Genomic DNA, 25,322 nt, shown 5'->3' on the forward strand with positions numbered 1-25,322 from the left:
GCCACTGGCTCAGGGTGGAGAGGATTTGTAGCTGTTGCTTGCCCGGGGCTGAGATAAGTTATCATGAACCAGAAGTCCTGCTGCTGCTGCTGGATCACACTGATGAGAGGCTGGTAGGAGAAAAGGGGGACAGGAGGGGCAAAAGAACAGATGAAACATAAATGGTGCCCATGTTTTCTAAACACTTTTTTTTTGCCAGTGATAATATTGTAGACCAAATATATTTATCACCTCCAAAAGTGAGAGGAGATAGAGCATTACTGGAAATATGTTTCTTTTTTAATACACAAAGAATGACATAAAGATATGTTAAACATATAGTAAACATAGTAGATGATGGCAGAAAAAGACCTGCACGGCCCATCCAGTCTGCCCAAGAAGATAAATTCATATGTGCTACTTTTTTATTTGTACTGTCCTCTTCAGGGCACAGACCGTATAAGTCTGGCCAGCCCTATCCCTGCCTCCCAACCACCAACCCCGCCTCCAAACCATCAGCTCTGCCACAGACCCTATAAGTCTGCCCAGCACTATCCCCGTCTCCCAACTACCAGTCCCGCCTCCCACCACCAGCTCTGGCACAGACCGTATAAGTCTGCCCAGCACTATCCCCGTCTCCCAACTACCAGTCCCGCCTCCCACCACCAGCTCTGGCACAGACCGTATAAGTCTGCCCAGCACTAGCCCCGCCTCCCAACCACCAGCTCTGCCACCCATTCTAGGCTAAGCTCCTGAAGATCCCTTCCTTCTGCACAGGATTCCTTTATGTTTATCCCACGCATGTTTGAATTCCGTTACCGTTTTCATCTCCACCACCTCCCGCGGGAGGGCATTCCAAGCATCCACCACTCTGTCCGTGAAAAAATACTTCCTGACATTCTTCTTGAGTCTGCCCCCCTTCAATCTCATATGTTCTGCTGATAACAGATAAATAATCTTGTAAGCCATTACGAGGGCATTACATTCATGTTCTCAGTAATTCCTGATTTTCTTTTCCCTTTTGAATAGGCGAATAGAGATGCAGTAATTAGTCGAGCCCCTGATCAAAAGGATGATCGAGCAGTCAGTCTCCAGAACGCTTCTGCAATATATGATCTTCTGAGCATCACCATGGGCATAAGAGGGCAGTATGTCCTGCTTTCTGAGGTAAGCGAATCCTGCTTTCAGCTGAAGCCTCGGTGCTTTGTAACTCATGAACTCTATAGAAATTTCAACAAACAAGTTGTAGGTGGTTCTTCTTTTTTTCTGAAGGCAAACAGGATTAATTAGCCACATAGGTGGACGGTGGCACAGACCTAAACACTTCCTAGAAAATTCCGGAAAAGCTTAGTTGACTTTTCTAGTATACACAGGACTCTGCTTAACCACTTCTGGACATAGCTCCTTCAGGGGCCCTTTCACAGAGCAGCAGTAAGCCCAACGAGGGCTTACCGCTCGCTCTTCCGGGACTATCACCGTCCCAGTGCTGCTGGTCCTCTCCCCGATGCTCAGCACAGAGCCTCTTCAAGCCCAAACTGAGAAACTCCTCTAGTGCACTGAGTGACATTTCGTCCTTTAGATTGTAAGCTCTTCCGAGCAGGGACCGTCCTTAATTGTTAATTTGTACAGCGCTGCGTAACCCTAGTAGCGCTCTAGAAATGTTAAGTAGTAGTAGTGGGAAGCAGTGGTGTAGCCAAGGGTGGGCTTGGGTGGGCCCAGGCCCACCCACTTTAGCCTCAGGACCACCCAGTAGCAGCATACCTATGATGTGGCTGGCAGGGATTCCCAAGCCTCAGCAGCCGAAAACTCCCAACAACTGTCCCTCCTGCATACCTTGTAAATAGCAGATCTTCACCTGCAGCAAGTAGCGACTGATACATACTGCTCGCACCAGTCCCACATCCTTCCCTCTGACGTATTCCCGCCTATGCGGAAACAGGAAGCTGCATCGGTGCTGTGGGGCCAACATGAGCAGTGTGTGTTAGTTGCTGCTTGCTGCCGGTGAAAATCTGCTATTTAAAAGGTATGCAGGGGAGGGGGGATGTTTGAGAGACCATATGGCATGCAGGTGAGAGGAGAGACCACATCACCTGTGGGATGGAGTGGGGTTCTTCTGCCCACCCAAAATTGGGTGTCTGGCTACGCCCCTGGTGGGAACAGTAGAAGGTTCTAAGTTCCTGGATCTCTTTTCTTTCAACCTGACCCCAGTCTTGTTGTATGATACATTGGTACTGGAAGATCATTAATGCTTCATGTGGCTTTTGGGTCCTTCGGTGCTGATAAAGGATTGAGGGGCCCTTTTACCAAGCTGCAGGAAAAAGGGCCCTGCATTAGCGGCGGAGGCTGTTTTTCCCGTGCACCAGTGCCCTTTTAAGCGCAGTGGGTAAAGAGCCCCCAGACACACATGGCCATGCGTTAAGAGAAATCTTACCAGATGGCCATGCGGCAGGGGGCTTTTACCGCCGCCCATTGAGGCGGCAATAAGTGCTCCCGCAGTAATCCGTTACCGCCAGGTTAGTGCGGGAGACCTTATTAATGCCACTGGAGACATTTAAGTGTGCAGTGATTACTGCAAAGCGTGTATTTTTTGGTGACTGTATTGTCAAGGCGACTTGCCAGTCAAACGAGTTGTAGAGTCCTTGGTTACGCCTTCTGTGAACGTGGATTCTTTTCCGTCTAATCAGCAGTTGGCGGACTATTTTCAGTCCAAAATGAAAGGGGTCTTTGGTTGGTGATTTACAGAGTGATAATGCTGTGGAAGTTGGACTGTAATTGTGGTCAGAGTTCACTGCAGTGGATGTGCATCGGGCGGAGCAGGTAGTTCAATCATTTAAAAAATGCTGGTAGCCCTTTACATTTGTGTTCTACAGTACTTCTGAAAGCTTTGAAATCTGATATTTCAGGACTGATGGCTTTGCTTATTATTGGATGTTTGATGAGGCATTGGTGCCTCCTCTTCTGAAAAGGGCAGCTGTTTGCCTTCTTTGACTACTGATCAAGCTGAGCTTTTTTGCTCTATTTCACATTTTTTATTTTTATTTTTTTGCAAAAGTGACGGAGAAATTAGTGTTGTTTTAGTTGACTGATTTTGTGGATCGTTTTTCTTTACTGGATTCCTTTCAGTTTGGTTTTCGTAAGCGGCATTGAACTCGGGACTTCGTTGCTCACTTTGTTAGAAGATATTCTATGTTTGTGCAGCGCTGCATATTGTAAACGGGCCCGCTGCTCCAGTATGGGGGAGGAAGCTGCCTCCCATGAATAGCCAGAACTTCACAAAACTGCCACCAGGAAATACTTCAAAAACATTCCTTTAGTTTCCAGATTCATAAACAAAACTTCACTCCAGAGTAGAGACTTGCTTCTCAGGCAGGGCTGTTCTGCCTTGCTTAGTACATCAGCCAATTACACAAAGACTTTGCCCCCTTCCCTGAGGGGAATGCAAGAGCCCTTTGGAAATCCCTGCTTTTTTTTGTCCCAGCCAGTAACAAACAAATAGTACTTGTCCCACAAGCAGGATTTCCCCTCAAGACAGTTAATCACCAAGCAGCCTTTACTGCCAGGAGGTGCAATACTTTTGGGACTTCCTCAACCCAAGGTATTTCAGCCTGCACTGCTCCTCTCCTCCTGAACTGAACCCCTCTTCCCACCAGACAGCCCTCCTTCATAAACAAGCCTTCCAACTTCAGAGGTTCTCAAAATAATCAGGTTTCACAAAAGAAAAACAGGCTTCTCCACTTAAGCAGGGTTTAAACCAAAATAAATTCTAAAGCCATGTAGGTTTCCAAACCTTCAGGGGCTGCCTTCCTCAGCTCTCAAGCTCCCATTTCATTCTGCCTCCTTCCCCGGCTCAGGCTGATTAATTCCCTCTTCCATCCAATCCTCCTCCTGTTTCTCAGCCCACCCCTCCCTATTACAGGTGGGCACCATGATATACTGATTGCTGGTCCCGGGAACTGGCTCCTTCATTCCCCCTCCCTCTTGTGGTCAGAGACGGTATATGGCCAGCTTGCCTATCCCCTGGGATCTCACTGCTAGGACTGGAAATGCATTCTGGGATATGTAGTTCATGGTTTTGCTGCTTCACTCTATACATCGGGGATGTAGCCTTGTCACAGTATGCCTTGTAGCGCTATAGAAATGCTAAATAGTAGTAGTAGTAGTAGGTTTTGACCGGGGTGAGAGGTTTTTGTTTTTTTCATTGGATGTGGCCGCTGTTTTTGACACAGTTGATCATATTTTGCTGTCGCGCCAGTTGAGATCATTTGGGATTTCAGGAAAAGTGTTGAATTGTTTTCGATCTTTTTTGGAGGAGCAAACAGTTCAGGTGGTTCAGCATTCTTCTCAATCATGTTGGAAGCCAGTTCGTGCTGGGGTTCCACAGGGTTCGGCGTTTGTCATCTTTCTATTTAACTTATTTATATCACCAATCTGTGAGGTTTTGGCAAATTTTGGTGTTGGCTACCGTCTCTACGCTGATAATGTACAGTTTTATTTTCCTGTGCCTCTGACAGTAGATGAGGGAATTCGTTTGGTGCAGTCTCATTTTCAGTGTGTGCAAACCTGGTTGAGAATGAATGGTTGAGAAATTACATGTTCTAAAACTCAGATTTTATGGTTAGATAGGCGAGGAGAAGTTTGTGTCCATGAGTGACTTTGGATACAACATTGTCGTTTAAGTCACATGTTGCTTCAGTGGTTAAGTTAATGTTTTTCAAGTTGCTTTTGAGTGTGAGATTAAGGAATTTCCTTTCGGAAGAAAATGTCCACAGGGTTCTGCAGAGCTATGTATGACCTCATTTGATTATTGCAATGCCCTTTTGTGTGGTCTTCCGCATACTACGCTACGGGCATTGCAGGTGGCACAAAACTCTGCATTTCGGTTGCTTACACGGACGAGTAAATTGGAGCATATTACTCCTCAATTAGAGAAATTACATTGGATACCTATTGTGTGGCGGATTGAGTTCAAGTTACTGGTGTTGATTTTTAAGGCACTGCGTGATGATGCTCCATTGGCTTTGACTCAGAAATTGCGAGAATATCATCCTGTAGGGTCTCTTTGGTCTAATGATCAAGCATTATTGGATATTCCTTCTTTTCATGATGTTCACTTGCAAATGGTTTGTTGTATTTGTTCTGTTGTTGGTCTCAGATTGTGGAATGCTCTTCCATTAACTTTAGGACTCATTTGCAAAGCATTTAAGAATTACAAAGTTACGTGAAGGGGCATTTTCGAAAGGGACGTCCTAGTTGCGATTTGGACGTCCTTGCAAAACGTCCAAATCTAGGGGCGGGGAAACCTGTATTTTTGAAACATAGTAGATGACGGCAGATAAAGACCTGAACGGTCCATCCAGTCTGCCCAACAAGGTAAACTCAGCATAAGCAAATTACATGAAAATGCTTTTAAAACAAATAGAAAGAAGCATTTTTTTCACTCCAAGAATAGTTAAGCTCTGGAACTTGTTGCCGGAGGATGTGGTAACTTGTCTAGGTTTAAAAAAGGTTTGTAAAGGTTCATAGAGGAAAAGTCCATAGTCTGCTACTGAGACAGACATGGGGAAGCCACTGCTTGTCCTGGGATTGGTAGCATGGAATGTTGCCACTGTTTGGGTTTCTGTCAGGTACTTGTGACCTGGGTTGGGCCACCGTTGAAAGCAGGATACTGGGCCAGATGGACCATTGCTCTGACCCAGTTTGGCTATTCTTAAGTTCTTATGTATACTTGATCTCAATTTTTTTCTTGCCATTTTCAGGGCACAGACTGTAGAAGCCTGTCCGGCACTGGCAGATGGACGTCCATCTTTCGTTTCAAAAATACTGTCAGGGACGTCTAAATCCTTAAATTTCACCGTCCCTGGACATGGACGTTTCTGATTTTCAGCGATTTTCAAAACCAAAGACGTCCATGTCAAAAACGACCAAATGCAAGCCATTTGGTAGTGGGAGGAGCCAGCATTTGTAGTGCATTGGTTCTCCTGACATGCCAGGACACCAACCGGGCACCCTAGGGGGCACTGCAGTGGACTTCATAACTTGCTCCCAGGAACATAGCTCCCTTACCTTGTGTGCTGAGCCACCCAGAACCCCCCCCCAAAGCCCACTACCCACAACTGTACACCACTACTATAGCCCTTACGGGTGAAGGGGGGCTCCTAGATGTGGGTACGGTGGGTTTTGGAGGGCTCGCTGTTTCCTCCACAAATGTAACAGGTGGGGGGGGGGGGGCGGATGGGGTTGGGTCCGCCTGTCTGAAGTGCACTGCACCCACTAAAACTGCTCCAGGGACCTGCATACTGCTGTCATGGACCTGAGTATGACATCTGAGGCTGGCACTAATTATTTTGAAAGATGTTTTTTGTGGGTGGGAGGGGATTGGTGATCACTGATGGATTAACGGGAGATCATCCCCGATTCCCTACGATGGTCATCTGGTCATTTCGGGCACCTTTTTGTGCGTTAGTCATAAGAAAAACAGATCCGGGTGAAAATGTCCAAGTGTTCGTCAGGGATGTCTTTGTTTTTTTCGATTATGGGTCAAGGACTTCCAAGTGTTAGGCACGCCCAAGTCCTACCTTCGCTATACCTCCAACACGCCCCATTGAACTTTGGCCATTCTTGTGTTGGGGACGTCCTAATTCGTGTTTTGATTATACCGATTTGGACGTCCCTGGAAGAAGGAAGTCCATCTTCTGATTTATGTCGAAAGATGGACGTCCTTCTCTTTCGAAAATGAACCCAATAGTAACATATGAAACTTTGTAAGTCTTTGAAAATATGCCTGCGTGTGTCACATTTCTTCTTTATCTTTATTTCGTAAACAACTGAAGACTTTTTTGATTGGTAGGGCGTTTCGTGATGTTTAGATGGGAGTTTCAAATCTTTGAGATTTTAAGGTTGTTTGCGAGTTTTAATCCTTTTTGAATTGTTATTTTAATTGTATGTGTGATTGTGATTATGTTTGTTTTGTTGTAACCCACTTAGATGTTAGGATATGTGGGCTATAAATTTTGTTAAATAAATAAATTTACACCAGCTCCACAGCCGGTGCAAGAGCTTTTGCTTAAAGGCGCACATCTTTATATACCCTTTTACGCTAATATTCTATACAGAAACGTAGGTGCCTACTTTCTTTATAGAATAGACATCACGTAGGTACCCTGTTGTAGAAGTACTACATTGGGGACTAAAACTTCGCATTGGTGCATGGCTCTAACACAAGACTTGTGCATTGTCTCCAGAGAGAAATCGGAAATTTTGATTTTGTTCTGATGGTAAAAGCAGGTGGATTCAAGATGAACTAAGAAAAGTGTTTACCACACTGCTATTGTGTTTGATTTTTACTGTCCTACTGTTAACCCCTGAATGAGACAGTAACCTTTAAGTAACCTCCCTTATATTATTGCCAGTAAAATAACCAGGTATCACATAATCTTAGCATTACGAGTGTTGGCATTATGAGTTGATGCAAGTGTACAGTTTAATAAATAAGAAGTAAAAACAAAAACTAAGAATGACATATGTTTTGTTTTATGGATTTTATTTTTCAAAATTGATTTGCAGTGTCTGGAGAGAGCCATGAAGTTTGCTTTTGATGAGTTTCACCTCTGGTACCAGCTAGCACTTTCCATGATGGCTTCTGGGAAGGTAAGACCTAAATAATATCCCAGAAAATTTATGAAGGATAATTTGGTATTACAGAGCATGTGTCCATGTTTAAATTTTTTCATGCAGATAAAAAACTTTCCAGTCAGTATTCAGATGGCAAGGTGAGCATTTTTTAAATGCTGACTGCCACAAGTAGATATTCAGTGCTGGGCCATGTCCCCCCACTGGTATTGAAAATTCGGGGCTGACCAGACTGCTTTGTGGTGCCGGGATTTATGTGGATTGTTTCCAGTATTCAGGTAGGACCCATATAAGATGCTTATGCTGCTCCTGGCTAAATATCAGCTGGGATCCGTATAAGGGGATGCACTACCCCTCTACACCCCTAGTAGGCCTCTCTGGGCCTACTGTTCCAGTCACTAGTGGTGAATTGCCCACATGCTCCTGTCCAGACTGGCTCCATCATCAAAGTGGCTGAGGCAACCTCTAGCAGCAGTCTTAGCCATACCTATAGATCCATTTAGTCAGCCATCTAAAGTCTGATAAATTCTGGCCTCTACAAGGCATTACGCTAGCCTTGTATATCCAGAGAGAAACCTCGGACTGCTAGTTACCAAAAAAACAAACTCTTAATCCATAATCCCAATTATTTATTTAATCCAATTGATGACAAGATAAAAAAAACAAATCAGTCACTTACAGTTGCGTTGAGATGGATTAGGGATTCTGCACATAAAGATCGAGCCTGTGTCTGTGATCAGCCTCTCTCCAGAGAGGAGGAACTGCCTGGTTATTTGGATACTGAAATCAATAGGCACAGCAGCTGCACAGGTAACTATAAGCAACCACACAGGTGAAAAATCACTATACTTGTCTACCCTAAGAGGGAAAAAAATAAGCAGTTTCCTTCCTTAACATGGTGAGTTCATGCCCTCTACATGTTGGATCTAATATCTAGGTATAGCTTCCAGCTCTCAATTCTCTTACACAAAGCAGTCGGCATGCCTAGAGACAAGTAGTAACAAAGCTCTAAGAGACAGGCAAAAGCATACTTCTCCTACAATTCGACATGTCTAGTGCGTTCGACATGGTGAACCATAACTGAGTTCGATTCTCACTTCAGACACAGGCAGCTTCCTTGTGACTCTGGGCAAGTCACTTAACCCTCCATTGCCCCATGTAAGCCGCATTGAGCCTGCCATGAGTGGGAAAGCGCGGGGTACAAATGTAACAAAAATAAAATAGATACTATTGGAGATTCTACATGGAATGTTGCTACTATTGGACATTCTACATGGAATGTTGCTATTCCACTAGCAACATTCCATGTAGAAGGCTGCGCAAGCTTCTGTTTCTGTGAGTCTGACGTCCTGCACGTATGTGCAGGACGTCAGACTCGCAGAAGCAGAAGCCTGCGCGGCCACATTGGTGATCTGCAAGGGCCGACTTCTACATGGAATGTTGCTAGTGGAATCTCAAATAGTAGCAACAGTGGAGGAGTGGCCTAGTGGTTAGGGTGGTGGACTTTGGTCCTAGGGAACTGAGGAACTGAGTTTGATTCCCACTTCAGGCACAGGCAGTTCCTTGTGACTCCGGGCAAGTCACTTAACCCTCCATTGCCCCATGTAAGCTGCATTGAGCCTGCCATGAGTGGGAAAGCGCGGGGTACAAATGTAACAAAAAACAAAACATACTACTAAACAACCTACAATAGTTCGGGATTGGTGGACGTGTACGTAACTGGATCAGGGGCTTCCTAACGACTAGAACATATCAAGTGAAATCAAAATCGACCATATCATCACCATGGAAAGCAGACTGTGGAGTACCTCAAGGATCGCCACTATCGCTGCTCCTTTTTAATCTAATGATGACACCATTAGCCAAGTCCCTATCCAGTCAAGGCCTTAACCCTTTCATATACGCTGATGACGTCACATTGTACATCCCTTACAAAAATGATCTAACAGAAATCACCAAAGAAATCAAACTCAGCTTGAACATCATGAACTCATGGGCGAATGCATTTCAACTAAACTTAACACAGAAAAAACACACTGTCTCATCCTCTCATCCCAATATAACACAATCAAACTCACCAACATAACCACCCCAGATTACACCCTCCCTATCTCAGACAGCCTGAAAATTCTCAGAGTTACAATCAACCGAAATCTCACACTAGAGAGCCAAGTGAAAGCTACAACAAAGAAAATGTTTCACTCAATGTGGAAGCTCAAACGAGTGAAACCTTTTTTCCCCGAGGGAAATATTTCACAACTTGGTACAATCCACAATACTAAGCCATCTAGATTACTGTAATGGAATCTATGCGGGATGTAAAGAACAAATCATAAAGAAACTCCAAACTGCTCAAAACACAGCAGCCAGGCTTATATTCGGAAAAACAAGATTCGATAGCGCCAAACCTCTGCGAGAAAAACTACACTGGCTCCCAATCAAGGAATGTATTGCGTTCAAAATCTGCACCCTGGTTCATAAAATCATTTATGGCAATGCCCCGGGATACATGACAGACCTCATAGACCTACCAACCAGAAACACAACAAGATCAACACGAACATACCTAAATCTCCACCACCCAAGCTGCAAAGGACTCAAATACAAATCAACCTAAGCATCTAGCTTCTCTTAAATAAGCACGCAACTATGGAACGCACTACCAATCGCCGTGAAAACAATATATGACCACCTAAACTTCCGGAAACTCCTAAAGACTAACCTGTTTGAAAAGGCATACCCTAACAATCCAACCTAAATGCCTTAACCCCGCAACACAACAATATAAAAGTTCGTACTGGCCATAACCCAACTCTTCCTCCTTATGACCCCCAACGTGTCTATCACACTGATCATTACTCGTGCCATAGCCTCACTTTGTATTTGTTCATACCGGTATTGGCGATCACCTCTACTGTGCTATGTAAGCCACATTGAGCCTGCAAATAGGTGGGAAAATGTGGGATACAAATGTAACAAATTAAATAAATAAATAACAAAAGCTAATCACAGAGGACTGCAGAAATGAAGGCCCTGGTCCATATACACAGCTCAATAATTTACAGACATATAATCTGATATAAACAGACAGCACAAGCTGCCCTATGTACAGGAGTTAGAACAGTAACTGTGGGGAGTGTTCCAGAATCTTCTCGTACAATTACCACACTAAAAGTATCTTTACTGCATGGTAAATGTATTGACAGTGTGGATGAATTTACCTTCGCCATGTTATCTGTAACAATGACAGTGTGGCATGAACTGCGCGTAACTTATCGTATTTTATAAGTTAGGCTTGTCTCTGTGAATGTCAATACCGAATTCTACGTAGAGCATACCTCACAAAAGCTCAGATTTTTCGGATGAAAGGGGTGGAAGACCCACTATGTGAAAAGTGTGGAAGATTGCCTGGGTCTTTGTTTCACTGTTTGTGGGAATGTTTTCGGGTACACCATTTTTGGAAGGAGGTTTTGCAGTATCTGTCCCTTTTGCTGGGCTCTGGGGTAGTGGACTCCCCGATGGGTGTGTTACTGGATAAACATGAGGTGTTTGTATTGCAGAGCATATCTGGAAGACACTTGATCTGTAGGGCCTATTTGGTTGGTAAAAGATCAATGGGTGGGCAGTACTCTCCCGGATTTCTGGCACTGGAGGAATAGATTTCATGAGCTAATGCTATGTGAGCGCCGAGGGGTTGGAGGTTCGAAGAGGAGGAGGAAGGCCTTTTTGGACATTTGGGGCTCATATATTCAGACACTGCATACCAGGGGTAGAAGTCTGGTACTGAACTCCCTTTGATTTTACAGCAGGGCATATTTCTGGAAGATACCTCAGGGTGGGTTAGGAGGGAAGGGGAGGGGAGACGGGATGAGTATGATATAGAATGAAGGAAGTCTGTGAGATGGGGAAAGGAGGATGGCATTCAAAAACTGTGATGTGTTCCTCCTGCCCTGTGGGTGTTAACTTGTTGATGACTCACAACTTTAGCATACGATGGAGGAGACATGGAAAGTAGTGAAACACAGGAACTACATGTACTGACTACAGAATGTTGACAGCATTCCATATTTTATTTTCATTTTGAACTTGCTGAACAGTGCTATGGTCACTGATTGATACAGTCCAAAGGTTCCTATAAAGCCGCCTTGACAATAATTCTGTACAGATTTTCTCTTTAACATTGGATACAGTCAATAAACATATTACAAAAGGGAGGGGGAAGGGGAGGGGGGAAACAGAAAATGTTGATGATAGATGTTCAGATGTATTAGTACAGGTTTGAAATGTTTACTACCAGAGTTATACGGATTGGCATGATATTGTATCATTTATGCATTCATCAATAAAAACATTATTATTATTATAAGTTAGGCTTGTAAATTGGAGACATGCTCGTGCTCTGCCCATGTGTATGCCCCTTTGCAGTTATGAGCTAATGCACTTACACGCTATTTATAGAATGGCGTGTAGTCCATATATGTGTGTAAATGGCAATCGTCAGCACTTACGCGTAAATGGCATTCATAAATACACGCCTCTAGGGGGAGCTACTGCTCTTCTGTTTCATTTCTTATTTTCTTCTTTTGAAATGTTATATTTGTTACATTTTTAATAAATAAATCAGTAAAATGATACATCTTGACAACATACAGTGTAAGTCCACCGTGAAAGGGCAGAGAACAATTTGCATAAGACTGCGCTTCAAAACAGCAAAGGTAACCTGGCACTGGTATTTAAATCCACAAAGAGCACAAAATAATATTTACCGGAATGATACCATTTCTAAATATGATAATAAATTATGTACTAATTGATCCTGCACTATTTCATTGATGGATTTGTGTTTTGTGTGAGTAGTATTGTTGGGTAATAATTATTTATTGAGGTGCAAGGTCACATTAGGCAGGTATTTGTTGGGTGTTTCTTTATAGATTCATACATTTGAGAAATCAGTTAATGTTAGATAAATATATTGAGGCAAATGTTAGAAAAGACATGGAGAAGGGAATTCATGTATCCAACTCAGGACATGTGGAATTCTTAAACTATTTTCTGAGAGGCTTGGCAAATGTATATATATATACCATGTTCTGTTCCATATATGCTATGTTCCATGTATGTTACCATTTGTAATTCTGTTACTGGAAATGTCAACCGCCATTACAGCAAATGTAAGCCACATTGAGCCTGCAAGTTGGTGGGAAAATGTGGGATACAAGTGCTATAAATAATAGAGCATCATGTAAAATAGGAGCAGGGCTGCAGGTTGTAGTCCTCCATGGCCAGAGAGAGCAGCGATTTCAGAATGCTGCATTGGGGGGGTGTGGGGGGGGGGGGTGAGAGGATCCTTACTCCCCCCCCCCCCCCCAAATATACACATGTGAATAGAGTTCTAAAATTGCTGCTGTCTCACCAAGTGGAGTGGAGGAGTGGCCTAGTGGTTAGGGTGGTGGACTTTGGTCCTGGGGAACTGAGGAACTGAGTTCGATTCCCACTTCAGGCACAGGCAGCTCCTTGTGACTCTGGGCAAGTCACTTAACCCTCCATTGCCCCATGTAAGCCACATTGAGCCATGAGTGGGAAAGCGCAGGGTACAAATGTCACAAAAATAAAATAGATACTATTGGAGATTCTACATGGAATGTTGCTACTATTGGACATTCTACATGGAATGTTGCTATTCCACTAGCAACATTCCACGTAGAAGGCAGCGCAGGCTTCTGTTTCTGTGAGTCTGACGTCGTGCAGGACGTCAGACTCACAGAAGCAGAAGCCTGCGCGGCCACATTGGTGATCCGCAAGGGCCGACTTCTACATGGAATGTTGCTAGTGGAATAGCAACATTCCATATAGAATCTCAAATAGTAGCAACAGTGGAGGAGTGGCCTAGTGGTTAGGGTGGTGGACTTTGGTCCTGAGGAACTGAGTTCGATTCCCACTTCAGGCACAGGCAGCTCCTTGTGACTCTGGGCAAGTCACTTGACCTTCCATTGCCCCATGTAAGACGCATTGAGCCTGCCATGAGTGGGAAAGCGCAGGGTACAAATGTAACAAAAAAAAAATAGATACTATTGGAGATTCTACATGGAATGTTGCTACTATTGGACATTCTACATGGAATGTTGCTATTCCACTAGCAACATTCCATGTAGAAGGCTGCGCAGGCTTCTGTTTCTGTGAGTCTGACGTCCTGCACGTACGTGCAGGACGTCAGACTCACAGAAGCAGAAGCCTGCGCGGCTACATTGGTGGTCTACAAGGGCCGACTTCTACATGGAATGTTGCTAGTGGAATAGCAACATTCCATGTAGAATCTCAAATAGTAGCAACAGTGGAGGAGTGGCCTAGTGGTTAGGGTGGTGGACTTTGGTCCTGAGGAACTGAGTTCGATTCCCACTTCAGGCACAGGCAGCTCCTTGTGACTCTGGGCAAGTCACTTAACCCTCCATTGCCCCATGTAAGCCGCATTGAGCCTGCCATGAGTGGGAAAGCGCGGAGTACAAATGTAACAAAAAAAAAATGGCCCTAATCAGTGGAGTCCATCCCCCCTAACAGTGTGACATCATTCCCCATCCCCTCCCCACCCCACCAGCAACCTTCCCTGAGGCAACCTCCAGTCTCTATGCTCACTCCCCCCCCCCCCCCCCCCCAAACCTTAGCAGCACTTATAGCAAACCTCTCTCACTGGCTCAACACCTGATTCCTCTCCCTCGATGCTACGTTTCCCTCCCAAGGAATCCCCTTCCAGCTCAAGGCAGGATCCCCTTCACTTCCCCCCCTTCTTGGGCATTTACCCACCATGAGGCTTCCTTATCACAAGGACAACCCCTTCCCATGACTCAAACTTCACCCTTCCAATGCCAACTCTAGCCTTACTGGGTGTCCCTGAGATCTAGTGGGGCAAGAACGATGCCCACTTCCTCCCACTGCAGTGCTCCTCCAGGCTCAAAATGGCCACCGATACCTCTATACTACCACTAGAAGTCAGGTTTCTATATATGGGAGAGAACCACTTGGTGGAGCTAATGTAATGCCGATTTTTAAAAAAAGTTCCAGAGGAGATCCTGGAAATTATAGACCGGTGCCGGGCAAAATGGTAGAGACTATGATTAAGAACAAAATTACAGAGCATATTCAAAAGCATGGATTAATGAGATGAAGTCAACATGGATTTAGTGAAGGGAAATCTTGCCTCACCAATCTACTACATTTCTTTGAATTGGTGAAAAAACATGTGGATAAAGGTGAGCCAGTCGATATTGTGTATCTGGATTTTCAGAAGGCGTTTGACAAAGTACCTCATGAAAGACTCCAGAGGATATTGGAGAGTCATGGGATAGGAGGTAGTGTTCTATTGTGGATTAAAAACTGGTTAAAAGATAGAAAACAGAGAGTAGGGTTAAATGGTCAATATTCTCAATGGAGAAGGGTAGTTAGTGGGGTTCCCCAGGGCTCTGTGCTGGGACCGCTGCTTTTTAACATATTTATAAATGACCTAGAGATGGGAGTAACTAGTGAAGTAATTAAATTTGCTGATGACACAAAGTTATTCAAAGTCATTAAATTGCAGGAGGATTATGAAAAATTACAAGCGAACCTTACGAGACTGGGAGACTGGGTGTCTAAATGGCAGATGACGTTTAATGTGAGCAAGTGCACAGTGATGCATGTGGGAAAGAGGAACCTGAATTATAGCTACATCATGCAAGGTTTCACGTTAGGAGTCACGGACCAAGAAAGGGATCTAGGTGTCGTCGTCGATGATACTTTGAAACCTTCTGCTCAGTGTGCTGATGCGGCTAAGAAAGCAAATAGAATGTTAGGTATTATTAGGAAAGGAATGAAAAACAAAAATGAGGATGTTATAATGCCTTTGTATCGCTCCATAGTGCGACCACACCTCGAATATTGTGTTCAATTCTGGTCGCCACATCTCAAAACTCTTTATACTTGACTGCTTAATCTACTCTGTTACTCATGAACTTTAATGCAATACCACTTTGTATTTCTCATTCTGGAAATGGCAATCGCCATTACGGCATAATGTAAGCCACATTGAGCCTGCAAATAGGTGGGAATATGTGGGATACAAATGCAACAAATAATAATAAATAATAAAAAAGATATAGTGGAATTAGAAAAGGTGCAGAGAAGGGCGACGAAAATGATAAAGGGGATGGGACGACTTCCCTATGAGGAATGGCTAAAGCGGCTAGGGCTCTTCAGCTTGGAGAAAAGGCGGCTGAGGGGAGATATGATAGAGGTCTATAAAATAATGAGTGGAGTTGAACGAGTAGACATGAAGCGTCTGTTTACGCTTTCCAAAAATACTAGGACTAGGGGGCATGCGATGAAGCTACAATGTAGTAAATTTAAAACGAATCAGAAAAAATTTTTCTTCAATCAACGTGTAATTAAATTCTGGAATTCGTTGCCAGAGAATGTGGTAAAGGCGGTTGGCTTAGCGGAGTTTTAAAAACGTTTGGACAACTTCCTAAAGGAAAAGTCCATAGACCGTTATTGAATAGGCTTGGGGAAAATCCACTATTTCTGGGATAAGCAGTATAAAATGTTTTGTACTTTTTTGGGATCTTGCCAGGTATTTGTGACCTGGACTGGCCACTGTTGGAAACAGGATGCTGGGCTTGATGGACCTTTGGTCTTTCCAAGTATTGCAATACTTATGTACTTATGAGACATGTGCACACTTATGGGGGGCTGCTGGAGGAGGTTCTATTTTGGGGAGGATTCCTTGGGGTGCGGGGGTGTAACAGGGGAGGGGTGTCATGTTGAGCCATTGAGAGTTAGTTGTTATTGGGAGTGATGTGGTTGGGGGTACCTACTGTTGGGGGGGGGACTGGAGTTTGCCGTGGAGAGGGTTGCTGGTGTGGGGAAGGGGAGGAGACGGGGGATGGTGCAACGTGAGTGGGCTATGGGATTGGATGGCAAAGGGTATGATCATGGGGGCTGTAGATAGTCAGGGAGGAGTGGGGGGAGCAAAAATAGGGATTTACAGCTGCTCCTACTGTAGGTGCTTAGACTTGCTTTGGAGCAGGTTTAAATTCCAACATCTATTTTTCCTACTGGAGACATAGGGAATGCACGGCTGTATTGTAGGCCTGCCCAGACTACCCCCTCTCCTCATCCTCCCCATGCCATTTGGATGTAGTGAGATTCTCCACATCTGAATGGCTCCTGTTTTGATTTGGACCTCTCCAGCCATTTAAAAGCTGCCATTTACATGTGGGGTTCCTTCTAAACAACCACCATAGTGTGCTACTTTTCCTATTCCAGAACCAACACCTTTCATTTGGAATCGGACAGAAGCAGAACAGGTAATACACACAGAGCGTAGTTGGGGGAAGGGAGTGTCCCCGCCATCATGTCATAGTAACACCTCATACCTGGATTTGGGCCCATGAATGCAGGAGTCCAGAAGGACTTCTGATGCATTGACTCTGACTAAAGATGGTCACTGCAATGACTTGACTAAGTGAGGGTATAGAATAAGAGGAAATCCCTGGTGCTAGATTCTCCAAAAGGACCAGGAGCAAACTACCGAGTTAAAAAAAAAAAAAACATATAGGAAGCAGCTATAGGTAGGCTTTGTCTTTGCAAACAGTACATTTGCAATTAAAAACAGAGATTTGCAAACAATTCAGAGAGTAATTTCCAGTGCCATTTCTATGAATGAAACAGTACATTATCCGCAGAAATGGGCTTCTATGAAATTGTTCATCTTGTATCATTTCACAAGCACTTTTATGCGCTGTGGGTGAAGGTGTTTCATGGGACGTGGTTAAGGTGAGGTCTGGAATATGATCCACCAAGGGCATCAGTTGGATTTTTACTGACAAATTTGGGGAAAATTTAATAGAAAGTTGTGAAATAGCCAAATGTAATATAAAAAGTTTGCTGCGGATTTTTCAAAAAATCTGATTGTTATGTACGTTCTGCTGAAACCTGCTTCTCTGAGTAAAAATTTTGTATTCAGATTTCTTCAAAAACCTTTTCTAGGTTTGTTAAATTGTTCATTGACTTATTTTGAAGAAATTTGCACATCCCTAACGGGGAACCCATACTTGCATGACACGCATCACATCTTTCAGCTTACTTTAGTGCTGAGAAGTTTGGATGGAGGGCTCTGCTGTCCATTAGATGAAGCCTTAATTGCTCGTGTCTGCTTTGCTTGTACAACCAAGTCAGGCGTCCTAGCTAGCGTATCTTAGCTCTGATGCATTGAACGTATTTTCACAGAGTTCACGGCAAATACCGCCTGCATGAAATAAGCATGCACCTTTGGAAAATTCAAAGGGTAAATGAAAATGTTTATTTATTTGTTATATTTGTATCCTGCACTTTCCCACTAAAAGCAGGCTCAATGCGGCTTACATACCTAGTAATAGGTAACACAGAATTTTGTTGTGTAAAGTAGGAAATTAAGTATAACATAATAGAAGGATGGATGGGTAGTAAATGGATGGGTAGCTAGGTAGAGACAGGTGATAGAGAGAGGAGGGTTGACAGCTTTTTGCCACTTGAGAACTGGAGTGGCTTGCCTGTGCTCTCTCCTAGCATTTTGTGGTTTGTGGAATTTACGTGCTATGGGGTGGGGGGGGGGGGGGGTGTCAATATTCACAATATTTACCTTGCAAAAACCGAGTTTTAGCCAGATAAATTTCAGCTGTTGAGAATTACCCTCTTTACCAGATTAAGGGGTCCTTTTACTAAGCCACGTTAGGGCCTACACGAGCCCAGCGCGTACCAGTTCTGAGTTACTGCAGTAATTTCATGGATGCACACCAGAAAATAATTTGTTGTTATTGGGGGTGATGTGGTTCGGGGTACCTACTGTTGGAGGGGGGGGACTGGAGTTTGCCGTGGAGAGGGTTGCTGGTGTGGGGAAGGGGAGGAGACGGGGGATGGTGCAACGTGAGTAAGCAACTGCATTTCTTAATCTCAAAGGTCACGTTACTCCTCCAAATTTGCATTCTCTTATTTCTCAAGTTCTTCTTATTTATAAATGGCTCTAGAAATATTTGTGTAGTATATCATTAGGTGGTGAATCCTATCATTGTGTTGATGGAGTAAAGCAAGTTCTTTAGACTAGTTTTCAATGAAGTGGCTCTAAGTGGGCAGCACGTGGAATAAATATCAGTGAATGAAGAGCAGAATATGCGGTGGCCCAGTCCTCGAGGCATCAGAGAGATTTGCATACAATATCCTGAAAACCTGTTCCTCTATGAGGACATAGCAGAAAGGGGGAAAGGGAATGGGACTTGATATACCGCCTTTCTGTGGCTTTTGCAACTACATTCAAAGTGGTTTACATATTACAGTGGTGGAAATAAGTATTTGATCCCTTGCTGATTTTGTAAGTTTGCCCACTGACAAAGACATGAGCAGCCCATAATTGAAGGATAGGTTATTGGTAACAGTGAGAGATAGCACATCACAAATTAAATCCGGAAAATCACATTGTGGAAAGTATATGAATTTATTTGCATTCTGCAGAGGGAAATAAGTATTTAATCCCTCTGGCAAACAAGACCTAATACTTGGTGGCAAAACCCTTGTTGGCAAGCACAGCGGTCAGACGTCTTCTGTAGTTGATGATGAGGTTTGCACACATGTCAGGAGGAATTTTGGTCCACTCCTCTTTGCAGATCATCTCTAAATCATTAAGAGTTCTGGGCTGTCGCTTGGCAACTCGCAGCTTCAGCTCCCTTCATAAGTTTTCAATGGGATTAAGGTCTGGTGACTGGCTAGGCCACTCCATGACCCTAATGTGCTTCTTCCTGAGCCACTCCTTTGTTGCCTTGGCTGTATGTTTTGGGTCATTGTCGTGCTGGAAGACCCAGCCACGACCCATTTTTAAGGCCCTGGCGGAGGGAAGGAGGTTGTCACTCAGAATTGTACGGTACATGGCCCCATCCATTCTCCCATTGATGCGGTGAAGTAGTCCTGTGCCCTTAGCAGAGAAACACCCCCAAAACATAACATTTCCACCTCCATGCTTGACAGTGGGGACGGTGTTCTTTGGGTCATAGGCAGCATTTCTCTTCCTCCAAACACGGCGAGTTGAGTTCATGCCAAAGAGCTCAATTTTTGTCTCATCTGACCACACAGCACCTTCTCCCAATCACTCTCGGCATCATCCAGGTGTTCACTGGCAAACTTCAGACGGGCCGTCACATGTGCCTTCCGGAGCAGGGGGACCTTGCGGGCACTGCAGGATTGCAATCCGTTATGTCGTAATGTGTTACCAATGGTTTTCGTGGTGACAGTGGTCCCAGCTGCCTTGAGATCATTGACAAGTTCCCCCCTTGTAGTTGTAGGCTGATTTCTAACCTTCCTCATGATCAAGGATACCCCACGAGGTGAGATTTTGCGTGGAGCCCCAGATCTTTGTCGATTGACAGTCATTTTGTACTTCTTCCATTTTCTTACTATGGCACCAACAGTTGTCTCCTTCTCGCCCAGCGTCTTACTGATGGTTTTGTAGCCCATTCCAGCCTTGTGCAGGTGTATGATCTTGTCCCTGACATCCTTAGACAGCTCCTTGCTCTTGGCCATTTTGTAGAGGTTAGAGTCTGACTGATTCACTTAGTCTGTGGACAGGTGTCTTTCATACAGGTGACCATTGCCGACAGCTGTCTGTCATGCAGGTAACGAGTTGATTTGGAGCATCTACCTGGTCTGTAGGGGCCAGATCTCTTACTGGTTGGTGGGGGATCAAATACTTATTTCCCTCTGCAGAATGCAAATAAATTCATATACTTTCCACAATGTGATTTTCCGGATTTAATTTGTGATGTGCTATCTCTCACTGTTACCAATAACCTACCCTTATATGGTCTGTGCCGGGGCTGGTGGTTGGGCGGCTGGGATAGTGCTGGGCAGACTTATACGGTCTGTGCCAGAGCTGGTGGTTGGGAGGCGGGGTTGGTGGTTGGGAGGCGGGGATAGGGCTGGCCAGACTTATACGGTCTGTGCACTGAAGAGGACAGTACAAATAAAAAGAGTAGCACATATGAATTTATCTTCTTGGGCAGACTGGATGGACCGTGCAGGTCTTTTTCTGCCGTCATCTACTATGTTACTATGTCAGTGGGCAAACTTACAAAATCAGCAAGGGATCAAATACTTATTTCCACCACTGTATATACAGGTACTTATTTGTACCTGGGGCAATGGAGGGTTAAGTGACGTGCCCAGAGTCAGAAGAAGCTGCAGTGGGAATCAAACCCAGTTCCCCAGGATCAAACAAAGTCTGCTGCTCTAGGCTACTCCTCCACTCCAAATGTTAGAAGTAAGCAGTATTATTATAACCATTTGTAAAGTACTACCAGGCATGCATAGCACTTTACAGACACACATAATAGACAGTCCCTGCTTCTTAAAACTTACAGTCTAATAAGACAGATAAAGTAACTCAGATAAGACATAGGGCATTAAAGATAAAGCTATGGATTGAATAGCTTCTGTTCACGCTTTCCAAAAATACTAGGACTAGGGGGCATGCGATGAAACTACAGTGTAGTAAATTTAAAACAAATCGGAGAAAATGTTTCTTCACCCAACGCATAATTAAACTGTGGAATTCGTTGCCGGAGAACATGCTGAAGGCGGTTAGCTTGGCAGAGTTTCAAAAGGGGTTAGACGGTTTCCTAAACCACTACTAAATGGACTTAGGAAAAATCCACAATTCCAGGAATAACATGTGTAGAATGTTTGTACGTTTGGGAAGCTCGCCAGGTGCCCTTGGCCTGGATTGGCCGCTGTCGTGGACGGGATGCTGGGCTCGATGGACCCTTGGTCTTTTCCCAGTGTGGCATTAGTTATGTACTTAGAATGGGTGGCAGAGCTGGTGGTTGGGAGGTGGGGCTAGTGTGGGCAGACATATACGGTCTGTGCTGGGGCTGGTGGTTGGGAGGCGGGACTAGTGCTGGGCAGACTTATATGGTCTGTGCCGGGGCTGGTGGTTGGGCGGCGGGGATAGTGCTGGGCAGACTTATACGGTCTGTGCCAGAGCTGGTGGTTGGGAGGCGGGGTTGGTGGTTGGGAGGCGGGGATAGGGCTGGCCAGACTTATACGGTCTGTGCACTGAAGAGGACAGTACAAATAAAAAGAGTAGCACATATGAATTTATCTTCTTGGGCAGACTGGATGGACCGTGCAGGTCTTTTTCTGCCGTCATCTACTATGTTACTATGTTACTTATCAAACATATAAAAGGCGAGTATCGTACTCACTCGCAAATGTGCAGTAGAGACTTCCCTCTCTGCCCCGCCCCTGCATCAATATGTGATGAGGGGGCGGGACAGAGCGGGAAGTCTCTACTGCGCATGCCGCAGACGTACTCGCAACCGCTCTGCCCTCCCCCGAGGTCACTGCTACCGCTCCCCCCACCCGGAGTCGCCGCCACCCCCCTGGCCCGAGCACTGTCTTTCTTATTGAACTTACATCGCACCATGCAGACGCAGCAGGCACATCAGCAGGCACATCGCCGTGTTACGTCACACGAGGGCGGGACACAGGCAGAGAAGGAAGCCCATCCCGATGGCAGCTTTGCTGATGTGCCTGCTGCGTCTGCGTGGTGCGATGTAAGTTCAATAACAGACAGTGCTCGGGCCAGGGGGGGGGCGGAGCAGCGGCGACCTCGAGGGGGGGCCTCGGAACCCCCCCCCCCCCATTCCAAAACTAGCCCGTTTACACGGGCTCAACGGCTAGTGTACTTATGAATTGCACAGTGAGGCCTAATGAGGGACCCTCTGAAGAGCATCTCTTGGGCAAGAAAAAGAGGTCAAAATATCTGTCTTTTGATGGTGTATAGTAATATAACGCCAGGCGCTCCAGAACTGTTTGAGATCGTGTTCTCACATAACTGCAGTCAATGTACCATGTTGCACTGAATTAGATGCCTAGAAAACATAACATGCTAGGTTGCAAATTGTACCTTTCTTTCAAAAGGTTGAAGAAAACATGTCATTTTAAAAAATAAGCATTGAAGCATGCTTCAAAGTTTGCAGATTCATGCAATAAAATAATTACCTGCAGTACTTTTTAATTGCACTTTTCAGTCTAGGCCCGTAGCCTGTTTTTTTTCTCTAGAGGTAAGCATGGTTTCATTTGTTGTTTTAGAGCTGTCAGAATTGCTTTCTGTGTTCTACTTGTGTGGGTTTTCACAGGGTTTTGTTTTTTCTTAGCACAAAGCCCCAGGTATTACAGTTTCATTCCAGACCTGTAGGTCATTCTCTGACTTTGCATTCATCTCTCTCCTAATCAGCCCCTTGCAAAGCCTACAGTCCCTTCTACACGAAAGACTTTATTGCAGGGTTTTTGTTCCTGTAGTCCTTGTAATCTCCCACTGGTTCTGGAAGATTTTTCTCATGATATTGAGTTGTTAGAGGTAAAGCAGATTCATTTCGGTTTGCTGATTCCTAGCACAGTTGGCAAATGGCTGCCTAATCCATGGATCTGGGAGGAAGAATGAAAACTTTCCAGTCCTGTGTTCAAGTTTAAATGGGTAATCAGAACCCAATCTTTACATACGCCAAACCTCCTAGATAAACATTTTCTTATTCCTGCTTTCACGTGAAAAAAAATCTGCATGATGAATCTCTGGGTGCTGTAACAAAAGGGAGACAGAAATAAGACTCCTCCATCTTTAATTAACGTTCTTATAGTGTCAGTGTCAGCCTTTTCTCAGGCATCTTTATGAAAGTGGACAGTGTAGCATAGTTCCTGAGCCCTATCTGCAAGTAGGTGCCTAATTAATATCAACCTGGGGGGGGGGGGGGTCAATATTCAGCTGGCAACACTTAGCGTTTTGTTAACTGCGGCCAGAAATTCAGTGGCAGGCCATGTTTGCACTCTGGCATTGAATTTCCAGGTTTATGGGGCCTGCGAAAATATTTATTTATTTATTTTAGATCATTTATACCCCGCCTTTTGCCATGGAACGCAGCCCCAAAGCGGCTTACAATGAACTTAGAAGAGAATTACAATGATAGTTGATGGCAAGAGGGAAGGGAGAATAAATACAAAAATTAAGCAGATGAGCAGCAGGGAGGGAAAAGAAGAGAGAGAGGAAAGAGAGGAGGAAAGAGGGCAAAATCAGATCTTGACTCGCCGAGTCACAGAAGATAAGATTGTTCCATCAAGGCTAGGAACCGGTCACCAGGTGCTCCAGCAGGCAGAACAGCGAAGGCGGGGGTAGGGCAGAGCTCAACAGCTGTTAATCCGTTCCGGTACAGAGCTCAAACCAGATCGGGGAGCAGAGGTGATCAGAAGACAGGCAGCCCTCGACAGCTGGGGCGCCAGCAGTACCGGGAGTCCACGCTGGGATGAGCCTGTGTGCCGTTAGTCGACGGTTGGTCGCAGGAACGTCGAGAGGAAGCAGGGCAGACTAGGCTAGACAACGGTTCTGGGGTCGCATAGTCCGTCGTGTAGACCCCCACTCCGTGCTCCACTCAGCACTTAACTGGCTATAGTGAACTGCATAAAGATAGGACTGACTTTTATGTGGTCCTGTTAATGCAGTTTGGCTGGTTAAGTGCTGAATATCGACACTTAACTAGCTAAGTATTGACTCTGCCCCCGGAATGACCCCATAATAGCCAGTTTTTAGTTGGGCAGTAACTGGACATTTACAGCGGCACTAACTGGTTAAATGTCATTGAATATGACTGGTTAGCTCCGAACAAGTGATTTAGCAGGGTAGATAGTGTCGTCCCCCCCCCCCCCCCCCCCCCCCCCCCCCCCCCCCACTGGTGCTTTCACTCAGATACTTTTCTGTTTTGAACATAAGTGGTGTGGTTAAGTCTTGCCTAAACCCTGGCATACGGTGAAGGCATTAAGTTCTGATGGAACAGCTTCATCTGATAAAGCAAAACATTTTAAATCTCTGGTCACTCTTAATCTGTAGAAATACTGTGTATGTTTGGAAGGTAAACATGGAATGGCAAATATTAAGCTAGGCAAGAATGCAGGACAACCAAGATACATCACCAGTGTTAAGACTTTATTGAAGAACTGACTCAACCTGGCCTAATTTTGGCAATGACACCCACATCAGGGGTCACGCAGTCTTCAAAAAGAGGGTAAAATGTGGCTTTGGAGTGGATAGCAACCACAGGGTTGTGTATTTTACAGTCTTTTTGAAGACTGTGTGACCTCTGATGCAGGCTTCATTGCTGAAACCCAGACATGTTAGGTCAGCAATAATAATTTAACTGGTGATATCTCTTGGTTGTCCTGCCTTCTTCTCGGCCACCTCTGCTCTTTATTTGCTGTGTTCGTGTGTGGAGGTCTCTTCCTGTTTTTTAAAAATTTTCCTTCAGATATTCTTCTAGAACAGGATATAGTGGGAGATTATTCCTTTGGGAAGTGCTAAGCTAGGGTGGATGGAATTTGGAATACAGAATCCATTTATTGCCCATCGATTCCAAACATGGCAGAGAATGCATCTTCAGGTGATGAAGAACCTGCTATCCAGTCTAGCTCCCTTGAGAGATAATAGGGATTTGTGGCCATGGAATGAGATAGCAGCATATTCAGTTTGAGAAGAAAGGGGGCTTCCTAGAACTGGGCAGTTTTGTTGAAAAAGGGGGGAGATCAGGTCCTTACAGATCTGGAAAGTCCATAGGAGGACTTAAAAGCATTGTAAGGGAGCTATTACAATTTGGTTTTATCATTTCCTTGTGTGGGGG

The 25,322-nt window shown here is 44.7% G+C and overlaps 1 protein-coding gene across 2 annotated transcripts in view; it reads left to right on the top strand.

The window, feature by feature from the left end:
* Positions 1–25,322, top strand: part of TTC7A (tetratricopeptide repeat domain 7A) — a 557,697-nt gene that overhangs the window by 232,689 nt on the left and 299,686 nt on the right. For both annotated transcript variants that reach the window (XM_030195820.1, XM_030195819.1), the window contains 2 exons: positions 1,009–1,146; positions 7,543–7,626. In XM_030195820.1, the coding sequence (XP_030051680.1) occupies positions 1,009–1,146; positions 7,543–7,626 (222 nt within the window). The remainder of the gene's footprint in view (positions 1–1,008; positions 1,147–7,542; positions 7,627–25,322) is intronic.

Source organism: Microcaecilia unicolor, chromosome 3 (genome assembly GCF_901765095.1).
Source record: "Microcaecilia unicolor chromosome 3, aMicUni1.1, whole genome shotgun sequence".
NCBI lineage: Eukaryota > Metazoa > Chordata > Amphibia > Gymnophiona > Siphonopidae > Microcaecilia > Microcaecilia unicolor.